The sequence below is a fragment of the Neophocaena asiaeorientalis genome, unplaced genomic scaffold, assembly GCF_003031525.2.
Source record: "Neophocaena asiaeorientalis asiaeorientalis breed wild unplaced genomic scaffold, Neophocaena_asiaeorientalis_V1.1 scaffold79, whole genome shotgun sequence".
In the NCBI taxonomy this organism is placed as follows: domain Eukaryota; kingdom Metazoa; phylum Chordata; class Mammalia; order Artiodactyla; family Phocoenidae; genus Neophocaena; species Neophocaena asiaeorientalis.
In genome coordinates, this window is record NW_020175402.1 from 56154 (window position 1) to 79764 (window position 23611).

At 37.3% G+C, this 23611-nt stretch overlaps 1 protein-coding gene across 1 annotated transcript in view; it reads right to left on the reverse strand.

Moving 5' to 3' along the window:
- LOC112414374 (eukaryotic translation initiation factor 4 gamma 3-like) overlaps positions 1–23611 on the reverse strand; it is a gene marked incomplete at its 3' end in the record, with an annotated part of 147175 nt that overhangs the window by 32034 nt on the left and 91530 nt on the right. Inside the window, exons 3-6 of the mRNA XM_024766866.1 lie at positions 21491–21586; positions 19972–20085; positions 3998–4177; positions 3078–3192 (exon numbers count right to left, since the gene is read on the reverse strand). Coding sequence (XP_024622634.1) covers positions 3078–3192; positions 3998–4177; positions 19972–20085; positions 21491–21520 — 439 coding nt within the window. The remainder of the gene's footprint in view (positions 1–3077; positions 3193–3997; positions 4178–19971; positions 20086–21490; positions 21587–23611) is intronic.

Sequence of the window (23611 nt, forward strand, 5' to 3'; positions counted from 1 at the left end):
AAAGGAAGGTCCTCTGCCCTAGAAGAAAGGACTCCTTCTTTGGAAGGAGTAGGATCCCATCCCCACACCCACCTTTAACCCAACCCAAGATCAGGACAGGAGAGATGAAGAGGAAAGGGGAGGCATCAGGATCAGAGGGAAATTTAAGAAATGGAAGTGAAAAGGTAAGAGAAGGGGAGATTCCAAGAAAAGGAAATAGAAAGGGAATGTTTATGGCTTCTACACCATAAGACCAAGGCAATATAGCTGGAGGACCTATAATTGATGGGAACGATTAGATTACAACTTTTGATTCTGATAAAAACATACTAACTAGTGACAGGCTTTAAAACTAAAACATATGCCCAAATAACAAAAAGAACCTAAACTTCTATCAGCAGAGAACTAGACTATGATTTATTCTTAAAATGGAATACTATGTAGCCTGAAATTCTATAGGCAATGAAGTGGAAAGATGTCCATGAATATGTCGTGAGATGGGGGAAAAAAACAGGAAGTTTTAGAACATTAAAAATAGTATGTGCCCATTTGCATTAAAAAATTATTTAAATATGAATGAAAAAATATGTTTCAATCTGTTAAATCATTATTGCTTTAGGGAGTAAGGAGGGACAAAAATTGGTTATTTCAACTTTTTATGTCCTACATTATTTGTATTTTTCATCAACTTGGTTACTTTCATAATGAAAAACTATCTTAAGATCGTCTTTCTAATCTTAAGGAAACTAGGAAAACAGTGTTTTAATCTAGGTGATGAACTACCTACTCAATGTCTATTGGATCTATGTAAGAATTTCCTGGGGAAGAAAGAATATCTATCAAAAGGAACAGACATCAACAATATCTGAGATACAACTGCACCTCAATCTATTGCTTTTTTGTAAAAATAAATAAATATGGCTTATATATAATAGAAATAAATAAAACCAAAATGTTATAACGCTGTATATACACATCATCAAAATATTTCTCTACTAGTAAACTCATCTATATTGTTTCCATATATACTGCAGCAGTAGTTTCAAGAGCAAGAAAGAGGGCTGGCACAGACTTATAATGATGATATTTTCTGAGTCAAAAAATCATTTATGTGATCCGTAAATAAACAGTAGACTAAAATTCAGTGAGAAACCTTTCAAAATAATTTTGTAAATTCTAAGATACAATTGCATTCCCTTTGCAACATGGATTTGAAAGAGAAATACTGTTAATTTCAGCATGTTTACTCTGACAGATAGTCTCATCTTAAAGTTTTTCTATTCAATAAATTCTAGATAACAACAACAGCCAATTTTACACCTCAAAATAATTTTAGTTGGATTTAAATTTTCAGAGCAAGTACCAATACAAAGGCACCAGACTTGTGTGAAAACTGTGCCTTAAAGCTAAGTTCAAGGGATGCACAAGTACCTCAACAGTACTGGCAATATTCTATGTTAAAGCTGGGTAATGTGCATATATTATTTTCCTTTTAAACATATGTGTAAACACGTATTGTTCTGAAAATATCAAGTATTTCTTAGTAAAAATACCACTTAATACCACTTTAATAAAGTTAAATAAACATATATATTTGTGACATTTAATGAAGTTTTAAAGTATATCATTTTGAAACAGCAGTTTCACAAGTAACAGAAAGGTTTTCCTTTTCTAAAAGAAGTAAAGCTAGTTAACACTTGGCTGCTTTGCCTATTTCACCTCAAAACCTAAAGGAAACCTTCTTGGGTTATTCTAATACCCATCAATTATTCTATAAAGGTTTTTAACTGAGCCACTAATCCCAATGTTAGGAAATAGTTAGTGGATACATGTTTATCTAGGGTGGGTTACCATCTTAAAAGACCAAGTTAAAATTTTAATACGTCCTTGCTGTAATGGAAGAGAGCAATGCTTACTGAATTTTTTTTAAATAATTATTTTTAAATTAATTAACTAATTAATATTTTTGCTGGGTCTTCCCTGCTGTGCACGGGCTTTCTCTAGTTGCGGCGAGCAGGGGCTACTCTTCGTTGCAGTGCATGGGCTTCTCATTGCGGTGGCTTCTTTGGTGCGGAGCATGGGCTCTAGGTGTGCGGGCTTCAGTAGTTGTGGCATGTGGATTCAGTGGTTGTGGCTTGCGGGCTCTAGAGTGCAGGCTCAGTACTTGTGGCACACGGGAGTAGTTGCTCCAACACATGTGGGATCTTCCCGGACCAGGGCTTGAACCCATGTCCCCTGCACTGGCAGGCGGATTCTTAACACTGCACCACCAGGGGAGTCCCCTTACTGAATCTTAAAGTTTAACTTTTCTAGTATTTGCTGATTTTATCACTTATAATTCGCCTTCTAAGGGATAAAACAAGTGTGGTATGTAGTAGAAATTTACTGAATAAAATAAGTAATTTTCATTACTCCTTAGTTTAGTATCGGTTCACACACCAAGTATAAGCTTGGTGCTTGCTTCTCTACATTAAAAATACTTGTAATTTTTCAAGGCATTTCCATTTAACTAATCCTCAAAACCTCCCCATGACACAGATCTTACCAAAATTTTGCAGAAAAGGAACCACAGGTATACTGAGTTAAATTCAGTCATCCCATGTATATTCTCTAAGTGCCTACCAGTCACTGTTCTCTAGGTGCTAGGGATATAGCAGTAAACAAAACAAATAAAATTCCCTGCCTTCATGGATATTACATTCTAGTGAGAAAACATTAACAAATGTTTTGGTAAATGGTGGTAAATGCTTGGAAAAAAAGAAATCATGGAAGGGAGATAAGGTATATTTATGCATTCAGCAAAAATCCAGCAACAATCTAGGTAATCATGAGCCAGCAGCAGACATCAGACTCTTGAGACATGGGCTTTTTGCAACAGAATTACCAGCTCCTTCAGAAGGTGTCGTTAACTAAATGCGTTTCTATAATATTCTTTCCTTGTAAGCCGCTCTAAAAAGCTTTCAGGTCAGAACTGTTTGCAACATTTTATTTAAAAATCTTTCACACCACCAAACCTCACTACCTAAACTGACCTGCCAAACAACAAAATGAAATAAGCACAACAAACTAGCAGAAATTGCCTAATTTTTCATACTTACCATAAGCACTGGGGAAGTCTCCAGGTCCCGGTCCAGGATAAAAAGGACCTGGCCCTGGTGGCTGAACCGGATACTGCTGTGGGGGCCCAACATACGGAGGGCCACTATGACGGTACTGCAAGAGAGGGGTTACAGACATTTAGGAAGTAACATGAAGGTAGCTTACTATGGAAAAATAAAGGTGTAGAGGGGTGTGTGTGTGTGTGTGTGTGTGCGCACGTGCGTCTATGTGTGTGTAAGAGAATCATTTAAAGGAGGTAAAGCCACTTTGTTAAACATGTTCAAAACACCTGCTTGCCATTAAGATGCAATGAGTAGATAAACAACAAGGATTTACTGTATAGCACAGGGAACTATATTCAGTATCTTGTAATAACCTATAATGGAAAAGAATTGAAAAAAATGAATATACATATGTCTAACCAAATCACTTTGCTGCACACCTGAAACGAACACAATATTGTATATCAAATATACTTCAATTAAAAAAAAAAGATGTAATGAGGATGAAAGAAAAGGTGCGCCTTAGGTAAAGCCACACAGCAAATCAGGGCACAGGCAGACATCAGCTCATTGTAAAATTATTTCAGGCTGATAGCTTTCAATGACACTGAATGGTATTACTGGAACAGGTAGTTATAGACTCTATTTTAGAGCAGCTGGTTGTGGGTAAGGGATTGGGAGAAAGCTAGGATATAAAAACAACTTCTCTATCATCTTAGAAAATTTTAAGAGATGAAGAAATATCTCCTTATGATATTATGAAAAATGACAAAATGGCTTAGACTTATATCCAACAGAAAAGTTCACACATCACTAAAAACCAAAGCTACCAGCCACCCTCCCTGTTCCCTCTGATGAGAATCTGAGTTAATCCCCACTCTGCTGATGGACCACACGGATCTGAGAGATTACTTTACCTGTGGTATACAGTACTGAGGACCCTGGGGCACTGGGTACGGCATGGGCAGGTGGTTAACCATCATGATGTGCTGATTGGCCTGATACACTGCAGTGGGTGTCTGTGCACCAGGACGAATGGAAGGACTGCTGCTCGGGATGGTAGCTCTAGGAGGCTGTATTTGAGGCCTCTGGAAAAACTGAGGAGGGGAGAAAAAAATATATATATGTATTTTTTACAAAGGGCAGTATATAAATTTTACTATCTTGAGCTTTCTCCTTTTTTCCACTTATAAAAGTCTTATCAACTTGAATTAGAAATACAACATACATAAAGAGAGACTTAATTGCCTATATCTGGGTTCACAAAAAGCATTCCACACGAGGCACAGCCACACCGATTCACGCTTTGGTCAATGCTGTCACTCATTTGAAAACAGTAGGGCAGCCTCACTTTTAAAATGAAATCTCAGCTAATTTAAGCTAAAAATTCCACACCATAAATTATTAATTTTAAAATGTGTGGTAAAATATAACAAAAGGGATAGTTGGTATCGCTCTAAAAGTTGTTCTGTTGTATAAAAGCATTGCTTCTTTCATAAAGAGTAGATAGCTCATTATCAACTTATTAAAAATTAAAGTAGTCCCGTAAAAAACTACCATTCAAGTCATTTATAAAGGATTTAGAATAACAATAAATCTTGCTGGACATAAAAATCTTCATCTCAGTTTATCAAGGTCAAATTAAACTAAAACCATCTGTAGGGCTGTCACACGCTAATTGTCACATGATACGAAAAGCCTTCATTTTGCAAACAGTGGCAATTTCATACTAAACTGAACCCAATTTTGCTTTCTCAAATAGTTTGCAATAAAAGTGGAAAATCTAGACAGGCTTGAGAACGGTCTGGAAGGAGCACATCTCAAATCTTTCAAATGGTAACCGGTACTTGTGGTTGTTTATGGTTTTCGCTGCAGGCTTAAAAGCCTTGAAACAATATGCCAATAGTAAATTCCCACCGTGAATGCGTGTATGCATCAGCAGACAATCAATCTCACTCTAATAATAATAATAAGAGAATATAGAAATAAAGAGGCCATGCAGAACCAGTCGTTTGTTACCTGGATGGGTCTGAATCCTCCCTTCAATTATGAAGCAAGAAAGCAGCAGGAAACAGAAAGAAAGCCAATGGAAAAGCTTATAGATCAGTAGGAAGGGGTAGGACATAGCATGCAGCTCAACAAAAATATCTTTCTATTTAGTAATAATAGGAGAAGAAAGAAGATTAGAAAATCAGAATGACAATTCTCTACTTGAGAATTCAAGGGCACAAGAAACGGAAGAATCGAATGACATTTAATCAAAAGTAAATAAATCCAGTGGCAAAAATATTCTAATAGTAGCCAAAAGTATTAACAGCTTGAAAGGAAATGTATGCTTAGTGGACAAGTACCATTGGATCTACTGATTCCTACTCTTGGCTCTCCCCCATGATATGACTCAGCATAAGTTATTAAGCGTCTCTATGATCTGCTCTCCATCTTCAACGGAGATGAGAGTTAACAGTAGAAGTGCCATTTGTTACTTTTAAGTTTGCAAAAGTCCTAAGAAATACCTAAACCTTTCAACTTTTGCCAGGCTCCACATGACAGAAACTTGCTCTTTTCAGTTAACCAGGTATATAAGAGGCCACTTATAGCTTTAAAATGGGGAAATATAGCAATACTCTAAAAATGCTGTCTAGCTCCAAAGTCTCTTGAGTTGTCTCACAATTCCAGACATGAGTGTTGCTATTGGTCCAAATAACTGCAAGTTTGACCTTTGGGCCCACTCAGGTCTTATCATATCCTACTCTTAAGCATCAAGCTACCCACAGGTGGTAGGAAGTAACTTGTCATCTTGTGCTGAATTGGAAGAATTGGGATCCAGTGCCCAAGGCTCATCCCCATTCAGCCCTCACACCCCAAGGGAAAGAAAGCCCTAAAGAGAGTAAGTCACAGAAAAGCAACAGACAGTAAGGTATAGCAGGAGAATGAAGTGAATGGGGAAACCAGATGGGGGAAACTACAGAGAGTAGTTGGTGAAGAGGAAAAGAAAATACAAGAGGCAAGGGTGATAACGTAGGAACCTGGGCTGGGTCACAATGACAGCAATAGTCTTCAAGTTATCTCCACGGACACAGTTTTGGTGACAGACACAAGAATTTCTGTCATTTGCAACCAGGAACACTGGACTAGTAAACTTTCCAGGCTAGACTTCACTTCTCCTAATTACATAGCAGACAGAATCTATTATTCATCAATGTGAGCTGTGAACACATTTCAGGAATGAACTTAACCATTTTTATAACTCGGTGTATATAACACAGGAGCCACAAAACTGTTACAGGACTCAAGGAAAGGAGGGTCATTCACCTGGCTCAACTTACTGAGCACTACTAGATGTGAGCCACAGTGGATAAAAAGATTAATTCTGTAAGAATCTTTTCCATGAACTCTAGAGGGCAGGCAAGACAAGGAGAGTATCAAACCGATACAGGTGATGATCCACTGTGGTTATATTACCAACAAATTTTGTCAGAGTACTTATTGCCTTAAGACACATGGTGTTACGGGGAGGTGAGGGGGAGAGAGAGAGAGGAAACTAGTCCATTAACTTATGCAGAACAGGAAAAATAGACATGGGTAAAGTTTTCCCATAAATACTTCTCTCACCACTATTTTCCAACTGTTCTGCTGGAATTTTTAACCAGCCTGTCTAGAATAACTGAGATTACATTTTATTCAAGGAGATTTCTGAATAGGATAAGACTGTTTACTTAAGCTGCTCTGAAAGAGAAACAAACAAACGTTTCTAATGATACTCTTAATGTCAACATACAGCCAAGCCAGTAAAACACAAAATTTGTGGTTATGTGGACATACCATATTTTTTTTAATATAAACTAAGATTTCAGCTTTGAGGCTAAGTAGAAACTTGTATTAAACAGGAACACTAAATAACAACAATGAAGATTCATATAGTACTTTAAGCTACCAGGTACCACTCTAAGCACTCCACATGTATCAATATATTAAGTTATCCTCACAACAAACCTCTAAGGCAGGTACTATTTTTAACACCACCATTAGACATATGGGGAAATTGAGGGACAGGGAGATTAAGTAACTTCCTAAAGGTCTGCCACGTGTAACTTAAACACATTCAGGTTCTGGGCCTGTACTTTTAACTGTTACACACTCTAACTCTCATGAAATGGAACACTCCTCATAATTTCAAACAAGTGACATCAGTCAGAAGAAATCTTTTCTTTTCAAAGGCTGAAGGGATGTGGCAGGACGTTTATCTAACTACACTGATGGGTAGCAGATCCCTCAATCGTAATTGATTTCTGGTAAGAAAAACACTCCATCAGTCACCTCATGAAATTCATGTTTATCATTCAGGAAAACAAATTTCTCCTACCTACAAGATTCTAATTCTCTATCTCCCTTGGAGTAACTGAAACTCGTTCATATGCTTTTTTAATCCTTGGTACAATTAAGAGGCCTACTTTTACTCAACTTCACTGCACTAAGATTTTTACTATGAAAGGCTATTTGGAGCTTGTCTTTCCCTTTATAAAGTACACCATCTCTCTCTCTCTCTCTCTCTCTCTCACTCACTCACTCACTCTCACTCACACAAACACGCACACACACGAGGTTCTAATATCTCCAGGACTAGAAAAGGTGTAACGGTTGGACATGCAAAGAAATAAAAAGAAATGGATTCTCTTTTTTGTACTCCCTCCTAACCATTCAATTGTAAATACAGAATTAGATTTAATAGTCGGTAGGCATGGCAGCAAACCACAGCTTATTGAAAAGAGTGTGTGGATGTGAACAGGCTTTCCCAAACTGCTTGCAATGCTTCTGAATCCTTCTTCCTCTCCACTGAGTACTGAAGAATCATTAAAAGAATCAAACTATCCTGTTTTGGAAGGACAGTACAGGCCATTTAGTCTAACCATATACCTAAAGTTTGAATCTCTTATATGACATGCTTTGAGGTTATGAGACTTTAGCAACTCAGGACACAGTTCCATTTCATTGTTAAATGGAGTTCTGACACTGCAAGAGTCTCTCCTTCTACTGGCTCCAAATCTATCCCTCTGTATCATCTACCCTCTGGTCTAACATCTATCCCCCCAAAATCACATCAAAGTCAAATCCTTCCTCTCCAGGAGTGACAAACCTCTGAGTTATCTGAAGACTGCCATCACTGCCAACTTACACATCACCATTTTTTGTTCCAAGCCAATCACCACCCTCCACCCCCCCTCCCTCCAACCAAGATTTTTAAATTCCCTAACCAGCTAACTCTTTTTTCTCAATCTTCTCCCACTGTTCAAAGTTCTCAAAGTAGAGAGCCAAACCTAAATATCCAGGTCTGCCCAGACCATACCAGGCCCTCATTCCATAAATATCTGTTGCTGAGTAAAGAAACAATATATCTCTTTTATTCTGGCCAACTCTGTTTCCATTAATGAACAAGAATCACAGGATCACAGGAGCTCTTTTGTCAACCACATTTTACTACCAATTAGTACTGAGTTACAATCATCTAAAATTCTTTAATATTCTTTATATATAACCTGGCAGTAAGTCATGCTCTTCATTTCTGTGTGTACTCTTATAGTTGTGTTTTGAAGTTCATATAGGAATCTAGTGTTTTATTCCTTTGAAAATTTATCTAGCTAATTTCAACCCATCATTTCAGATTACACAGATTTTTTTTTGGATTCTAAATACATCATGCGATATCAAAACTACATGACCATCGGCAAATTTGACAGGCATGGCATTAATCCAAGTCACTGATAAAAGATGCTGAAACGGGACAGGTAAGGAGAAAAGAACCTTGTACAACGTATCATCTCAAAACTGGATTTCAATCTGTTTAGTCTTTTATCTTTCAATGGTCCACTAGTATGCCAGGAAAACAGCAGAGGAAGATGACAGCCCTCATTTGAGGTGGTACTTTGGGTAGCTCCAAAGGGCTAGGATACATTTAAAACATAGGGTGAATTTATAGGGTACTTAAGATTGCTGACCTTCACAGAAACACTCTAGAAGCAAGAAGGAAAAAGTTACCTCTTGGAAAATCCTTCTAAAGACATAGTAATTATAGCTTTACCAAAGTTTCCTGGCCAATAACAATGGTAATAAATGCTTTTTGAAGATGCTGTTAATTTTTTTTTTTTTTTTGGCCATGCTGTGCAGCTTGCAGGATCTTAGTTCCCCAACCAGGGATTGAATCCAGGCCCTGGCAGTGAAAGCACCTAGTCCTAACCACTGGACCACCAGGGAATTACCCAGATGCTATTAATTAGAATATATCATTTTCTCATGACTTCGCTCTCTCGAATCATCAAAAGACAAAAATATCTCTAAAAAACTATATAATAACCAGAAATTCTTTGAAAAACACCTATTCATTTTCAGTAACCAGGAAAAATCTTATTCAATCACATTAGTTCTTCCTATGTCAAAAACCACTGAGTACTTATTAATTTGCAAAGCAATAAAAACCATATGAAAAATATGTTTCTGAAATCCCCAGCTTTTTGCAGATATAATTCAACCTACTGGAGGGGTAAACAGTAAGAATCTCAATTAAGAATTTGTTAGGTTGGGACTTCCCTGGTGGCACAGTGGTTAAGAACCTGCCTGCCAATGCAGGGGACACGAGTTCGAGCCCTGGTCTGGGAAGATCCCACATGCCGCAGACCAACTAAGCCCGTGCGCCACAACTACTGAAGCCCGCACTCCTAGAGCCTGTGCTCCGCAACAAGAGAAGCCACTGCAATGAGAAGCCCGCACACCGCAACGAAGAGCAGCTCCCGCTCGCCAAAACTAGAGAAAGCCCGCGCACAGCAGCTAGAGAAGACCCAATGCAGCCAAAAATAAATTAATTAAAAAAAATTTTTTAGGTTAATATCTTTAAAAAAAAATTAAGTACTTAAGAAAAATGTTAGTGCTATGATTTTCTGACAAGTTAGAAAGGGACAAGTAGTAAAGAGTCCATATAATGGGATATCATTCAAGTATCAATCAGATATTCTGCTGACTTACAACAATTTATAATGAAGGTTATTCATGTAAAATTCTTTGTTTTCCTGCATGTAACACATATTATCACATAATTTAGTTTCACTAAGAATTAGGAAATGTAAGCCCTATAGCTGAACTGTCCAACAGGTAGCCACTAGCCACATTTAGTTACTTAAATTAAATTTAATTTAAAATTCAGTTCTTCAGCCACAATGCACAATTCAAGCACTCAATAGTTACACGTGGCTAGTAGCTACTACAGTGAACAGCACAGATACAGAAGAGTTTCTTCATCACAGAAAGTTCTGTTAGACAGTGTTACCATAGAGGATTATGTCAGATGGAGGAAAGAAACCCTTAAGGATTCTGTCAGGAAGAAGAAAGTGTTCTATCAGATCATAATGCAGAGTCTGGGAAACAAGCATCCTTGGAGAACACTTCATTCATAGGTAAAAATAGCTTGGGAAAGGGGAAAGGTAGGCTGTCTCACTGCTAAAGGAAACTGACACTTATCAAGGGCCTATTATGTGTCAGGCACTGTGACAGGCTGGTACTTTTATTCGCCACAATACCCTTAGGAAACATTGTTATTATAACACCTCAATATAACATCATTTGTAAGCATATTTTATCCATTTCACAGATAAGAAAGCTGAAGTCCAAGGTTAGTCTGCAGAAAAGGTTAGACTGAATCCCAGTTATGCCAACCCCCAGCCTATATTTTCTTCACTGTCTCTGCTGCAATCCTACAACTCCTTGTGAGAAAGGCACCAGATAAAACTGCCCATCACTGGCCTACATCAAGCTCTGAAAAATACAAGAGTTCTGGTGATGAGACTGCATAGATGCTTGGCCAGATTTCCTATCCATTAAATGCCAGGTCCTGATATGCCAGGTCTGGCCCCAGAGGCAAGCCCAAAGCCTTCATTTATTTTATTTTCCACATCTAAGAAAGTGTCTAGAGCAATACAAATATTTCTCTACCAAGGACTAGGACTTCAAATGTAACAGCACAACTTGGAGAACAGAAACCTTTAGAGGTCATAATTGGAGGGAGGGGATAAACATAAGCCAGCTGTTTCTTTTTTTTAAATCTTTTTGCAGAAAGAACCAAACTACAATAGGAAAACATGCATAGTTTCAATGCTTGCCCCAGGTAACATACTCCTTGATGCCAAACACTGTTTTTTAATGAAGCTTATTATTTGTTTAAGCTAAATCCAATTAATTTGAACATTATGTGACCTAAAATCACATATCAACATACTGCAAAATGTTTTTGTTCCACAAACACTTTAAAATACCAATTCCCTGGTTTTCCTCATAACGCAAAGACTATTCAGCCATAGAGTGTAACCAACGTTTGCTATTTCTTGTGAAATCCAAAAGTAAAATAAGGACAGGAACATAAGTAACTTTAAACCACAATTACACAAACTTCAATGACCAAAGACATGAAGTTAGTAACACAAGCCAGATCTACATTATACCAAGTCACTTGTTTTAATTCTGGGTGTACATTCTGTTCTTTCAGTTTCTAATTACCTTGGGATTTTCAAATATCAGAATAAAAATAGTTGACACATTTCTAAAGCCAAGAGTGTTCTGCATATAAAATAACTTAGGACTACTTTCTTTTACCTTTGAAGAAAACTGTATTCTAAGCTAAAGCTCTCTTCAGATTATAAAATGCAAAAAGAATAGAACATCCTTATTAATCTAAAGAAACCCTGCAAAAGCCAAAAATTAATTGTACCAGGAAGATGATGTGGCTGACATAATACTAATTAGAACTTGATATCCCTGACTTGAGGGACTCAAAAAGAGCCCTGGTTGGCCACACATAAAGATCATCTAAATAAAAGCAGTTCCAAGAAACATACACATCCTGTAGCAGTTTCTTGGTTGTATTAAACTAAAAATGTTTACCATCCAAAATCTTGTTATTTGTCTCATTTCAATTCTGATAACTTCATTTTACAAAGAAAAAATATATAGGTTCTAGATTATTAGTTTTCTTTTCCCAAGCAATTACCTTCAAATAGCTCATCTAAATAACTACCGATTTTTTTTTTTTTTGCATCATTTTGCCAACTAAAAATTGGCACCTGTCATCTGCCTCTACCAGGATTAAATCACAAGCTGCTGCAGCCGCTGACCTTCAACACACACTGAAAGGAGTTCAGGGTGGAGATCAGGAATGAGGCCCTCTGTGCTCTGGGGAAAAACTGGCAGAACAGGCCTTTAGATAGATATTTTCAGAAGATTTTATGAGCCCAATACTTGCATCTCCTCAAATCTAGAAAAGCACTAAAATCATTCATGGTGACGTCTGCTCCTCGTGACTAGCAGTAACCCCCACGAGACTAGCAGCAACCTTCTGCAAAAAAATGTGTGCTTGATTACATGTACTCCTCCTTCACCAAAATCACATATATAACTGACCTTCCCCCGCTCTACCTCTTTGGAGGAGTTTCTCAGAGCTATCTGAGATGCTGTCTCCCAGGCTACAGTCCTCATTTTTCCCCAAATAAAACTGAACTCCCAACACTCACCTCGTGCATTATATTCAGTCAACAGTTTCTAGAACCAATGGTTACTAAACATCCACGAGAAGTTATGTATTTACTATGGGACTTTAGAATCATCAATCATAGGAAACATCATCCAGCATCAAATTATTTTGTAAAAAAAGTAAGATCAAAGCATGAAAGGACATATGATTGGAAAGGTAGTCACTGATGAATAATGTAATAAAGGAGAAATGAGAAATCTATTCACTAATTCTAACTAGTCAAGACTAACTCTAACCCTTGATTTAATTCCTTCTGGCCAAAGCAAACAGCCGTAGGTGAAAAAACCATTTGGGCCTTCAACTTTGAGTCTTAATCACAACAAACTAAAAATATCCCAGGACAAAGATGTTTTCCCTTAAAAAATGTATTTTCTGTATACCACTCAACTTTTGTTATCAACTGTATTGCTTTCATTATGCAAGCCTCTATATGTCTTATTTTGTATTATGAGCATGAATCCATGCTTCTCCATGAACCTCTTAGGGTTTAGGTCTCTATTTGGCTTAGGTTTGAGGAGAAGATCTCTTAAATACAGACTTCGGCCAGGGATTCTTAAATGGGAAATAGCATCACCTCCACAGAGTGTATCTGGAAATGTAGGAAGGTCTATTTTGTTTTGTTTTTTTAAATCGTCACTGGGGGAATTCCACTGGCATGTATGGCCCAAAAGTTGCTAAAGGAACTGCAACATACAGGGCAGTTTTTCATAACCGGTTATTCCATCCAAAATGCCAATACCAACTCCACAGGGAAATAAGCCGAACCGGCTCCTACATTCATGGATACAAGACAGCAAATTCTTCGTAACAGTGTACTCCCTGCTGTTCCACAACACTGGTTCAACTACATGCTGCTCAGCAGTGTCACTTCAACCACACTCTCCCCTTCTCTATTTCTCCAAGGTAGCTACTACTGCAGCAGCTGGAGCCAAGGTTATGTATTTCCTTACTCACTTAATTCTGTGAGGTATAAGGAAAAGAATTTTAATTGTATTTAGGAAGGAAGAATACCAGAGTAAAAGCGGCCAGCTACCCGAAGTTTTTGTATCCAAAAGCAATGCTCTGGATTTATGCTGCATCTCAAGAACCCATCTTCAAGAACTAGTGTGGGGGGCTTCCCTGGTGGCGCAGTGGTTGAGAGTCCGCCTGCCGATGCAGGGGACACGGGTTCGTGCCCTGGTCCGGGAGGATCCCACATGCCGTGGAGCGGCTGGGCCCATGAGCCAGGGCCGCTGAGCCTGCGCGTCCGGAGCCTGTGCTCCGCAACGGGAGAGGCCACAACAGTGAGAGGCCGGCACACCGCAAAAAAAACCCCCAAAAAACTAGTGTGGGTTTCTTGCTAATAGATAAATAATAAATATATATGCATATCGAGTTCTCCTTTTTTAATGGTTGAAACATGCTGTAATTTCACATGCACCATCCTACAAATAAATGAAGGATCATCTGTCAATACTTTTCTTTGAGACATATTACACATGAAAAATGATTTCAGCATAGAAATTAACCTTTTCTCAGGAAGATTTCTTACAGTTTACCTTGGTTGTTGGAATTAAATAAAGACAAAATGTATCACAAACCTTTAGGCTCAGAAGAAAGTTTTAAAAAATAGATTTTCCCGGGCTTCCCTGGTGGCGCAGTGGTTGAGAATCTGCCTGCCAATGCAGGGGACACGGGTTCGAGCCCTGGTCTGGGAGGATCCCACATGCCACAGAGCAACTAGGCCTGTGAGCCACAACTATTGAGCCTGCGTGTCTGGAGCCTGTGCTCCGCAACAAGAGAGGACGCGATAGTGAGAGGCCTGCGCACCGCGATGAAGAGTGGCCCCCGCTTGCCACAACTAGAGAAAGTACTCGCACAGCAACGAAGACCCAACACAGCCAAAAATAAATAAATTTAAATAAATAAATTTTTTTTAAAAAGGCACACCTGGTATTCTTAAAAAAACAAACAAACAGATTTTCCCAAAGATGACAATATATAAAGGCTTAAATACAACTTCCCTATCTGAGGACCACTGCAACTGAACCCAAGTAATAGAAACAGCCTTATACGAAGGAGCTCAGAAACCTTTTTACTGAATGACTAGTTTCTTTTTACTCTGCTTCTTGAACAGAGATCTTCCAACTTTCTGTCAGGAGTAACTAGCTTTACCCCTGACTGAAATGCTAACCCTGCCTTTTTTATGGCCCTTGACTAGATCTGTTACCAAAAAAATGTATAATCAATCTTTTTACCTCAGAGATTATCTATTTTTTTAATTATTAGTAATCTTATCCCCTAGATTCGTAGTATATGTCACTCTGCTAATCATTTTATTTGTATTATCTCATTTACTCTTCACATTAGTCCTGAGATGGTATTGATACTGCCCCCATTTTACAGATGAGAAAACTGAGGCTGAGAGCAGTAAGTAGATTGCCCAAGAACATCCAGTTAATAAGGAAGAGTTAAATCTAGGTCTAGCTGACATCAAAGTCCAAGCTCTTAAAGTATTTTAACTATGCTATCTCTATCAAGTAAAAGATACCCCTGAGTTTTCTTTATCAAATCCAAAGAATTGCCATCTACTTCATACAACCACCTCTGAGTTCTCCTGCAAAATGTCTTTAACACCTCAGAATCTGCTTGGCTTTTACATCGTCCAAATTGGAAAGACTGTATTTTGAGAAGTAGAGCTTTGTATTAAATCACTGCTACATAATGAAAGGCTTCAATTAAACAATAACCATTTACTCAGTAATAAGAATTCTAAATATGATACCACAGGTAAACGTTGGTAATATTCCTCTCGTTTTATCAAACCATACCAAGTTGCATGACGATATTAAAAACAGCCAACCCTTCCTGGCTGCTTATTTTATGGTAGCTGACTTACATATATTATCTGTGATGTAAAGGTAAGTATTTACCCCATTTTACATATGAGGAAACTGAGGCTCAGAAAAAGAACTGCTTAACTCAGCTGGTAGGTTACACAGTAGACTGGTAATATAAACCCAGATCTATCAGATTTAGAATTTAGTAGGCTCTTTCTACTACAGAATGAGAAAATGTTTCAGAACACTTTGGGGAAAAAACTCTGCAAGTCTTTTTCTTTCTCCCAAACCATCCCTTCTAGTATATTCCTGCTAAATAAACTAGTGTCTGCATATACATTTTTGAAATTTTAATTTATACAATTACTTCATTTAAAAGAACAAATAGGCTAAAAATATTAAAACTAAATAAGGTATCTATTTTCTATATATCCTAAGAATAAAGATAATTCTATGCAGCAAATGAATGTATATTATTGTTAATGAATCTGTTATTAGGTCTAAGTTAGTAACTGAGATTAAGTGGTTTTAGAAATACTAATGCTATTTTATACACATCAATACAAGTTACATCAGGATGTTAACAGAAAACCCTTAGAATGTTGCCTATTCCATTCAGTTAAACTTAATACAGGTATCCACAAAATCTGTAATGGCTTAATATATCTAAACATTTTCAAGGTCCTCTAAATTCAGAGCAATTACTTTTTGGAAAGTAAAAAACTCTATTATTTTTAAACTGTGTAATAAACAGAAGGAAATTGGTTTGTTAATAACAAAATGCTGTGAAATACAAAAAGAAGTGCATTACCTCAGACCGAAGCTACTCCGGAAAAGACTGGTTTGAGTGGGTCCATGGAATGGCAGCATTCTAAGAGTCAGAAACTACTAAAGCCCCCACCTATTAGTTAAGAGTAATAGTGAAGGGGCAAGGGTACAGTACCTGATGATGGGCAGGTCGAGGCCCCGCTGCAAACTGAGAAAAGGAGGGAAAACAAACACAAAAGGAAAGGCACAAAGAGTCAGAAACACCACAACAAAAACCAAAATGTCACACATTATGCCAAAAGAAATAAAACCCACAAGAAAAAAAAAACACAAACAGTCAAAGCTTTGCTGCAGGACAGTGACAGACAGGTACTGAGAGTCAAGAGGTTAACACCTCTACCAGAAATAGTTTGCCATTTATCAGCTGGGAGAGAAACAGCTAAGCTGTTAGGCACATAAAGGTGCTTCTCTGATAGGAATTTTTTTAAACCCTAAAATAAAGCAAAAGAAAGTTTGAAACACTAAGTGGTTATATTAAGACAAACATATGAAAAGTCAACTATGCTTATGCAAGTGATATAACTAGAGGGAATGAGAAATGCTTTTACATTACAAGAAATAGCCAGGAGGTAATTATAATGTCCAGCAGAAAATAAAGAATGTAATAGGATGGATTTCAAATTTACTTAAGTTAAATGGATATCTCACACATGAAATGGAAATTTCAGTATCTTCCTTTGTTTCTTGGAGTTAAAGATTAAAATTTATCTATTCTAAATATATAAGCATATATAAATATATATATAATATATTTATGATATATAAATATATGTAAATAATTATATATATTTAAATTCAATTAACTAGTAATGTTTAATACCAGGCATATGAAAGCTAACAGTAGTAAAGAACATCATTCTGTAACATTAGTAATCAAAGCAGTACTATTATAAGCTCAAGAAGAAAAAAAGAGTAAAAGAAGTCAAATCTCTCAATTACTATTTATACACAACAGCACAAGACTGTATACATGTACCTACTGCTATCTGATATTGAGAATAAAAGCCAAAGAAAACCTAACTTCTTAGCTAAATCATAGAGTACTTGAAAGCAGGTAATACATATTCCAACTCTTACTTTCACTAACTTAGAATGGAAGAAAAAGCTTTTTCACCCAACAAATTTTAAATACAAAATCTCTAAGATCAAATAGTTCTTCATCAGAGCAAAACGGGGCTTCCAAGGTGATTTTACTAAAAAGAACAGAGGAATTATTCCGGCCCGTAGAGTCATGTACTGGCTACCTACACATTAACTACTGAAATGTTAACCACCCTCTTTAACAGTTAACAGAAAATATTTAGTGAGCAGTTTTGAATGCAAACCTTACAAGGATTTTACTTGAAACATTTAATAAGCTAAAATACATATTTTCCTTCAGTTGTTTGAGCCTTCCTTCCGTTAGCTCATTATAATGGGTTATCCAGACTGAAGATGAACTAAGAAACAAACCCTCATACTCAGAATTTAAGTTACCCACAATAGCATATGCAAGAGATTTGGAATTATTTCCTCCACTGCCATTACTTAATATAAAAAATTTTCAAGGAATTGCAGTGGGTCACAAGCCACAAGGTAGGAGATGACTGAAGACAGCTCTATCAAGAATTTACCTTAGAAGCTAAAATGTATACCTATTATTTAAGTAATGAAAAGTACCTTAACATATTTTGAAGTTATTCAATACAACTTAATGAGTTCTCCATGACCTGTACGATTAAAGTGTGTTAGCTAGCCATTATATCTGCTAACAACCATTGTAAAATAGTTTTTCAGAATGATGATAATGGCAGCTACTGTTCTTGCAGAATATTTTCTCTTCAAAGAAACTGATGTCTTACATTTTCAGTTTTCCAACTATGAAAAGAACACAGATCAAACCTCTACTACGGACATCAAGCTTCAAGAATAGGTTAATACCACCCAGGTGGTATTAAAGTGGGGGGGAGCGGGTAGAAGTGAGATGTTTCTTCATGACACTTTTGAAGGAAATGGGAGAGAAGGGCCACGTTAAAAAATTAACCTTAGTACAGTAGTACCTGTCTTATCACTGTTCCACAGAAAGGCCCCATTTCTAAGGCTCTAAAATAAAAGTTGAAACTTTATATATTTGGAATGTTCCAGTCAAAAGAGAATTTTCTATGAGCAAGAGGAGTACCTTATAAAATTACACATATATTAAAAAAAAAAAAGTTAGTGGGAAAGTACCCTAGTCTATTTTGCACTAGTCACCATTGGCTATTGAGTTTTTCATTTGTAATGACAATAGTCTTAATCCTATGGGTAACTGTAAGCAACAGAACAAACTGTAGTCGCTGCTGGCTCATATTAAAAATAGAAACTTTTGTTTCTTTTCTCTTTTTCTTTTCTTTTTAAAGAGGGGTCTTTAAGATGGTGAGGACTGTAGATATTAAGGAAAGCAATCTTCTGTGAACTTGGATCCAACGTTAATGCCACCCACTCACCCACCCACCCACTCACTCTTCTGTGCACAGTTGGTAACTGAGCATGGCCAACATATATTGATATAACTTTGGCACTTAGCACCACAGAATATAAAAATAACCAATGGTTACAGGTTACTGCAAAAGCCAAACTGTCCCCCTCTCCCAATTAACCATTCAATAGTTTCACTATTTTGGAAGCTATTTAAAAAAAAATTACAGTTTAAAGAGTTCCAATACAACCAGAAAATGGAACATACAGGTAGCTTATCACTATTTTTTTTACTTTTAAACAAGACTTTCAACAATATAAATTTAACTAAGATACTAAGTATCAAGTAGAAATACAGGCACAAAGATCACCTCAAGGAGGGAGGGGGGCCACTTGAAGCCAGTTGGATTGCAAAGGCAGCTGTCCAGGGAAGAACAGAGAAGCCTAAACTGTGCAATTGCCAATGGCCCATTAATGCAGAAATAGAACGGAGTAAGCTTTAGCTGCTCTACAAAGCCATGGGAAGAGTCCCTTCCTTAGTGCAACAGCTTACCTCTCCTCACCCGTTGGGATAGCTGTGGGATGGATGAGACTAGACTATGGCAACTTGGGATGTCAGAAGAAATGCAATCCTGCCAAATTCCAAACCCAACTTCACCCTCCCAGCACCAACACAAATGAAGCAAAGAAAACTGGACCCAAAACAACAAGCAAGAGTAGTGTGGGGTCTGCTAGTCTTGCACTTGTTTTGGGGTATGTAATGGAATGTTATGTGTGTGGTTTTTAGTAATGGGGGTGGTAATGGTCACTAGCAGAGCAGACGGTAAAAACTGCAGAGAGGATAGTGTCTGAAGAGTTTATGACCACAGAAAAATGGCTGACAACTATAGACAGTTTTCCCCTTGATATTCAATTATAAAATGGAAAGAGGGAAAAAGAAGCCTTGAAATTTATCTTTTAAAATCAAATTCATCTGAAAGGGATATCCCTCTTCAAGTTTAAAATAAAGAAGAATCTAAACCCCAAATTACTCCTGTCTAATTCCCAATAGAGAAGACCCACCCAATTTGTTATTCTTTTCCCCACTATGCCTGGCAAAAACTGCCATGCTAGGTTAGACTTTCAGAGAGGAAGCAATCAGTGCATTTGTGTTCATCAGCCAATAAATGGATGTGGTCAAAAATAATGAGTGCCAGAGGCACCACTGCCTGCAAGAAGTACAGTTTGTTATATTGCTTACAATGCAGTATTTTATCCAGCCTCTTCCAGCCAAGGACCTGTAAACGGGAGTCTGTTCCAAAACCTTCCTCCTCTTCCAGTTGTCTGTGCAATGTATTGGCACTGTTCTGCTGGGCTGTCAAAAAAACTGGTTTAGAGATGCAGCTCTTCAGTCAGGTTTTGCGCCAGTTCTAACCATGTAAATTTAATTTTCTTTTATTTTTCCCCAATAATTATAAAAGGGGTAAAGGGGTAAAAAGGGCCATAGAATCCTTTGCAATAAAAGCTTACCACAACGTTCCATGTTTAATGATTAGAACTGGGGCCTATCTAAATTAATCTGGTGAGATCTCAGGCCCATTCCAAGTAGTCAAGTGTCCACATTCCCAAACCACTCTCAGAACAAAACTTGCATCAGACATCTTGTTGACCATTTCGGCAAAAAACCCCAAAAAACAAACAAAAAAACCCAGACAAGCAAACGGCCAACTAGGACCAAAGTCCCACCTCCTTAGAATGGTTCCACCCGCTGGGAAGAACCAGGATCTAAGAACAGGTATTGGAGAAGAGGGTAATAGGGAAAAGGAAGGTAGGAGGAGGATAAGAAAGAGATTACATTTTGGTGAAGTCTGTGATCTCCTAGTTCTTTGAGCAATTCTATCACATATTTCAATATTCCTAAATTCATGCATAAAACCAAATGAACAGGAGCTAATGCAATGAAATATTCCTGTACTACAGGCGAAAAAGCAAAGGTGGAGAACCAAAAGAAGATCCCTGTATTCTGAGGAAAACACAGAGCTGAGATACAAGTAGGGGTGTGAGAGACAATGTGAGATGTTACAGAAACACCTTCTAGCAAAAACTAATCATGCAGGGCAGGAAACAACATTCTAAGGAATGGACAGCTGAAGCCACTGTACACTTTTGTGAAACAGAAGGATAAACCTTGAGTAAATTCTCAGTCTCTGCAATACTTATTGCAATCCATGTAAAAGATGAGCAAAGAGGATGATAGCATTTACACTTGTATGACAATTTATTTACCGTCTGAAGAAATAAATACACTATTGGTATAAGTCATGCATATGTCCACACAGTCAAATAGTTAGAACTGATCTAGTAACAACGATTCAGAAGTCTTACTTCCCAAAACACTGGAATTTCAGAGTCCAATTAATGAAATTTAATTTACTTTCAAAATCATGCTTTACACTTCTCCTGAATTTTGAACAGTACAAATAACAAATTAAGAGCTGAGATGAAGTGAACTTGAATGCAACCAGAACTTGAATGACACAGAAAAGTAAAAGAAGATTAAAAGCTCCATTTCTTCTTGTTCTTAATAAATTCAAATTATTCCTATAGGAAAAGTCTGAAAATGCAATGCTATCCAATAATAATAGTAATAATAATTTAAAAAATTATTTTGGTAAAAATTTTCCAAAATCGAGTAAAAATATTAGCCAAAAGAACCTAAGCTACTACAAACACAAACTTAGGTGGAGAATATTACCTAGAACAAGTTTCTGCTTACTTACCGGAGAACGGGTCTGAGCTTGTGAATTCATTGTCTGAGGAGCTTGAGGGTATACCAACGTGGTTGGACCTGCATTCTGTCCAGAGGGATAAGGGGTCTGTCAAAGAATGGCAAGAACAATATCATAACGTGAGTAAATATGGCATAGTAACTCAAATTCAAAGCGTTTAAAAGTTTAGGAAAGTGTTTATTAATGTTGTTTACAGCTCTACTTTTAAAAACTTATCTTTATCACAATATCCAGCAATTCAGAATCAGTGCAGCTTTTTTAGAAGTTTTCTTAAATCTCCTGATGAGAAGCAATTTCATCACACTACTCAGAACGGTGAGCAATTTAAAACTTATGAATAATTTATTTCTGGAAGTTTCCATGTAGTATTTTCAGACTGTGGTTGACTGCCGTTAACTGAAACCTCGGAAAGTGAAATTGCAGATAAGGGGGGAATACTGTACTTTATACTGAAGCATAAACTTCTGGCTGTCAAGATAATACACACAGAATTGAGATGTACCCCTTATGAAAACACAGAGAAATCTCTTTCTACACTTCAAAAAGTTACATAAGAACTTAGCCCTCTCATAACTAGTGTATTACAGAAAGGAACAGCAGCCAATTGTTTTCACAGAAGACGCTGAAAACATGCATGCTGGCCATATTTGATCTTATTCAATCTTTTCACCAATATCTTCAACACTAGAGCCATATAAGTAAACACACAACTAACTGCAAAAGAAGTATGTGAATTAACATTCAGGCTCAAGTTCTTTCATTCAGTAATACCACCCTTACTGTCCACACATAGCTGGTGCTCTATCAATACTGAAACTCTATCATTGCTCTCAAAATGAATATTAATAAAACAAAGAATTTATTTTCCTTTAGCTTGGAATTACTCTTTTAAACAAACAAAAAATCATCAAGTACTTCTCGTATTTAAATTGTGTGTATGAAAAGAGCTGATGCATACTCTGTACACAAGCAGTTTCACCTGAATGCAAAGCATAACATCTGATGACTGCCACACATGGATGTGATTCCTCTCTTACAACGTATGCCATTGTGGCATTAGCAATATATATGTATATTTTTCTTGTTGTTGTTAATGGACTCAGGTCCTTTTTATTTTTTATTTTATTTTTTTAATTTTTGGCTGCCTTGGGTCTTCCTTACTGCGCGCGGGCTTTCTGTAGTTGCGGCGAGAGGAGGCTACTCTTCACTGCAGTGCGCGGGCTTCTCATTGCGGTGGCTTCTCTTGTTGCAGAGCACAGGCTCTAGGCGCATGGGCTTCAGTAGTTGCAGCACGTGGGCTCAGTAGTTGTGGCACGCTGGCCCCAGGGCACGTGGGCTTCAGTAGTTGTGGCGTGTGGGCTCTAGAGCACAGGCTCAGTAGTTGTGGCGCACGGGCTTAGCTGCTCTGCAGCATGAGGGAATCTTTCCGGATCAGGGATTGAATCCCCTGCATTGGCAGGCTGATTCTTAGCCACTGTGCCACCAGGGAAGTCTCCCATTTTGCAATATGTTAATAGGTGCATTGATAAAGAAATTTTGCCAATACCTCGCACAGCTTTCTTGCGGAGAATCTGTCCATTCTTTGTGAATAGTTTTAGAAATTTCAAGGAATGATTTTGACTTGTACCTGTTGTTGAGGCAGGGAGTACAACCGTGAAAGATGCCTCTATGCTTTTCCTCTCTTCTCTGCATTTAATGACATGATTAACCAAGTTTATTGATTAAATTATTCTCGAGTAACTTCTTCAATATACTATTACACCTTGTTGAAAAACACTGCAAAAGCCTGAATGGGAACGTTCTATGAACATGTTTCATAACATCAAATGTATAGAGAAGCAGGGATAGTCGTAATAGATTTTGTTCATACTTTCCTTTTCAAATACTTTCAAAGTTATCACAAAGATTTACTTCTCCAAGACTATATACATGAACGCTTTATATTTAAATGGCAATCTTTTGTACAAATTTACAAGTTGAGACATATTCTCATTTTCATCATTACTTTCAAGTTTCAATGAACTCTCTTAAGTCACTGACTTTTTTTATTAACTGCAGGTAACAACAAAAACTAGCAAATGGTGGTAATTGACTCTCTGTTAACGGAATGCC